A 4,161-nucleotide genomic window follows, 5' to 3' on the forward strand; every position below is an offset into this window, starting at 1 on the left:
GACCCTGACCGCCTCCTTCCGGGTGCCCTGCGGCTCTGCTGGCATCTCCACTGTCCCCAGCCTGCCCCAGCCCCCCCACTTCTAGCCCCAGGCCGTGTCTCCGAGTTCGCCTTGTCACCTGCCCTCGCTAGCATCACTGGCAGCGTGTGTCCTGTTGAGATTTCTCGAGGCCATTGAAACTTCGGGCGAGTTCGGAAAGTGCTTGGCTCGCCCTGAGGTCCCAGCATTAATCCTGCTGTGTGGTTCTTGCTTCCCTTTAGTGCCACCTGGAGTGTCAGGAGGACCCCTCGGCGAGCACCTGGAGGTGGCTGCGGCTCGGACGGGGCCTCCGAGGAGCTGCCATGCGACGCCGCCCTGAGCTCCCGAACCTCCTCCGGAGATGCAGATAAAGAAGATGAAGGAGACGGGGCAGCAGTCCTACGCGGCAGGGGTGCTCGGCGGGCGGGGTGCCTTGAGTATGTCGCCCAAGCAGCCCAGCGCCAGCAGAGCCCCCCGGCCTGAGCGGCACGGCGCCCCCGCCCTGCTGTACCCGGGCGCGGAGGCAGAGGCCGCCCTGCTGAGCAGCGCCACGTGCACCCAGTGCCGCAGCGTCCACGACGTCCCCCTGCACGACTTGAACAAGGGCCCGGGGCCCAGCCAGAGGGAAGACGGGTATGTCTGCTTCAGGTGCAACTTCAGGGTGGCGCCCACCCCCTTGCACTACACCAGCAAGAACCCCAGCCCCACCCGCGTGGCGCAGGACACGGAGCCCGCCGTGGACTCGGCCGGCAACAAGTTCAAGGTGAGGAACTTCAAGCCGGGCAAGCACTACTGCGACAAGTGCCGCTTCTCCACCAAGGACCCGCTGCAGTACCGGAAGCACACGCTGCAGCACGAGGAGATCAAGTTCATCTGCTCCCACTGCAGCTGCGTCTCCTACACCAAGGGCGAGTTCCAGAGGCACCTGGTGAAGCACACGGGCGTGTTCCCCTACCGCTGCGAGTACTGTGACTACGGGGCCGTCAGGAACGACTACATCGTCAAGCACAGGAAGCGGGTGCACGAGCGGCCCGGGGGCAGGCGGCTGCCCCGGGCGGCAGCCAGGCCCGAGCTCCACAGGGTGGGTGCCAAGCCCAGCCCGGAGCCATCCAAGGCGGCCAGCCCCAGGGGCGCGCTGCAGGGCAAGGTGTCCGACCACCTGGCCCGGTTCCTACCCCCCGCCCCCCAGGACGAGGGGCACAGCCTCCTGCCGCTGCCCGAGCCGAAGGGCTTCCAGAAGGACGTAGTGTGTGTTCCTAACAGGGGGGCCCTGGCGGAGCCCGGTGAGGCCGGGCTCTTCGAGAACAAGAGCGTGGAGGTGGAGGTGCTGTCCCCAGCCCAGGAGCCCGTGCAGCCGGGGGTGCCGCTGACCGTGGTGGCGCCTGCCGAGCTGGTCGTGCCAGCCAACTGCCTGGCCCAGCTGATGGACGTCAAGGTGGTCAACGGGACCCAGCAGCTCGTCCTGAAGCTCTTCCCGCTGGAGGAGAGCAACGGCCTGGACACGGCGGGAAGAGACTGGGGCGACGCCGAGCGGACGGCCAGAGACAAGGGCTCCTGGGAGCGGGAGGCGGCAGCCGGAGCGGAGCCCACGAAGGCCCTGGCGCTCGAGGGGGATGTGGGGAGGCTGGCGGGCCTTCATCGCCTCCAGGCGTCCGTTCAGAGGCGACTCAAAGACATGAAGTGGGTGAGGTCCTACGAAGTCTTCATGTCCAATTCCAGCGCGCACGGCCTCGGGGAGTCGCCCCTCAGCCCCGAGGTGGCCGAGGAGCTGCAGAAGAGAAGTCACTTTTATCTCCACAGAACAGATCTTCCTGCTTTCGCCTTCAAAGGCTCCTTGCCCCCGTCGTCTGTGATAAAAAATGGTGTTTTGTGTGATCTGGGCAGGGCATCAAACACTTTTCCTTATAAAGCTGCTGCTGCTTTCCCTGAACACAGAAGAGGTTCGCACCGCGAGGCCCCGCCGCCATTCCCCTTCCCTGCGGCCGCCCCCCACTCTGCCGACAAGGGCTTGCTGCCCGCCAGCAAAAACGGCTTGGTGCCCAGGAGGGAGCTCGCTGTCCCGGCGCGCGTGGGCTCCGCCAGGAAGCTGGGCCTCCAGCCCGAGCAGCCCCACGCGGCCCCCAGTCCAGGCCAGGTCCCCTCTCCACCCAGAGGCGAGTGTCCACCCCGAGCGCTGCCCGGGGAGGGCGGGGCCCGGGCCCGGCCGCCCGCGGACTCACCTTGGGACTTAAAGAATTCTGAAAGGACTAGTGACTCTTTCGACGGCCCCATCATCTCGTCCGTGTTTTCTCTGAGCGCCGGATCCGAGAACGTCCCCGAGGGCATTAAGTGGAACAGCTCAACCTCCAAGATAAAGTCAATTGAGCTCTTGCGCAAGAAGATAGCCAAGCTGATCGAATCCTGCGGCAAGCCTTCGTCTCTGGCCGCGAGCAGCGCGCACGGGCCGCCTGTGGGCCAGGCCTCGAAGATCGGCTCGAAAGCCGTCCCGGAATGTCACGGAGAAATCATTGGCTGTTCCTCGGGCACCCTCTTAAAACCTCGGGGTGACGGGAGGGCTGGTGGGCTGCCGCCTCACCCACAGATGCGTCCACAGTTTGCAGACGGCCGCCGCGGGGACGCTGACGGCAGGGCCACCAGGAAGGCCCACGTGGCCACCCCTGTGCTGATCCCCAAGGGGGCGGTGCTGAGGGTTCTGAACTCCTCGGAGGATGCCCACATCATAGAGGCCACGTGCGACACGCCGGTCAGCATCCCCTGCAGCAAGACGCAGTTAATCAAACCCCTCCCTTTCTGCCCAGTGAGACACGCAGACTCGCGTGCTGGTGGGCCTGCGGACTCGCACCCTGACCCCAGCCTGGCTCTTCGGCCTAAGCCAAGGAAAGAGAGCGCTTTCTGTAGCCTCGCCCCAAAGAAAGCGGGCCCCCCGCAGGGACAGCAGGGGAGCAGTGCATTCAGCAAGCCTGGAAAGCTCCTTCCCCGAAGTCTTCCAAGTAGTAAAAATAAAACCAGACAAGTAAACCCCTCCAAGAAGAAAAGCAAAGTGCAGCCCGACCCCGGCCGCTGCCTCAAGGACCCCGCCATCCTGCAGGTGGCCCGGCAGCTGCGCCTGGTTGCGGCCAAGCCCGGGCAGCTCATCAAATGCCCCCGACGCAACCAGCCGGTCATCGTGCTGAACCACCCCGACGTGGACTCGCCCGAAGTGACCAACGTGATGAAGGTCATCAACAAGTACAAGGGCAACGTGCTCAAGGTCGTCCTGTCAGAGCGGACACGCTGCCAGCTGGGCATCCGGCGGCACCACGTCCGACTCACGTACCGGGACGTGGAGGAAGCCAACCAAGTCAAAAGGCAGATGATGCTGAAAATGAAACTGAAAAAAGTCCATAAAAACAACTACCAGGTGGTAGGCCCCCTGCCAGACGACGCCGCGCCGTGCATCTTCAAGTGCTGGTTCTGCGGGCGGCTCTACGAGGACCAGGAGGAATGGATGAGCCACGGCCAGCGGCACCTGATCGAGGCCACCCGGGACTGGGACGTTCTCTCTTCCAAGGTCAAATAAGCTTTTTTTTTTTTTTTTTTAAAGAAAAAAAGGTCTTTGTAGCAAATTGGTTTTTAGTGGGTTGCAGGTCAGGTTTTCCTCCCCCTCCCCGACTCAGGTGGCAGGGAGGGAGACGCCCGGTCCCTCAGGTCCCTCACAGGACAAGGGGCGGGCGCTGGCCTGAGTGGGACTCGCCCTTGGAAGGCCCAGAGCCCCTAAGCAGGACACGCATTTCTGTCACGCATTCCTCTGGAGACAAGAAGCGAGACTCTGCCCAGCTTTTCCGTAGGACTTTCCACTGTGTAGCTCCCTTTTCTGTGTCGATCACGTCGGGCATGATGCGTTCAGAGGCCCCCGGTCAGAGTGTCGCGTTCTGGTGTGACGGAACCTACTGAGGGATCCCGCCCGGGCTGCTGTGCACACCCACCAGCTGCTGCTTTAACCTGATGCCTGAATGTTTGATGCAGGACGAGAGCTGTGTTTTCTGTTAGTCGTCTTAAGTCTGTTCTAGAAAGTGGCTGGCCCCTTCTCTCCCGGACCTGTTCTGTAATTCTCGCAAGTGTTTGACTTAACCCAGAATTAGGCTTTTCAATTGTTGGCTGTTT

General features: G+C 63.1%; 1 protein-coding gene across 1 annotated transcript; it reads left to right on the plus strand.

Moving 5' to 3' along the window:
* Positions 1-379: 379 nt before the first annotated feature.
* ZNF518B (zinc finger protein 518B) lies at positions 380-3,739 on the plus strand (the record flags this gene model as incomplete). The annotated part of the gene is made up of 1 exon (XM_084233027.1): positions 380-3,739. One exon carries the CDS (start codon positions 380-382, stop codon positions 3,575-3,577), a length of 3,198 nt encoding a protein of 1,065 aa, XP_084089153.1. The 3' UTR covers positions 3,578-3,739.
* Between the last annotated feature and the right edge of the window lie 422 nt (positions 3,740-4,161).

Source organism: Talpa europaea (genome assembly GCF_964194135.1).
Source record: "Talpa europaea genome assembly, chromosome: 5".
Classification (NCBI taxonomy): Eukaryota; Metazoa; Chordata; class Mammalia; order Eulipotyphla; family Talpidae; genus Talpa; species Talpa europaea.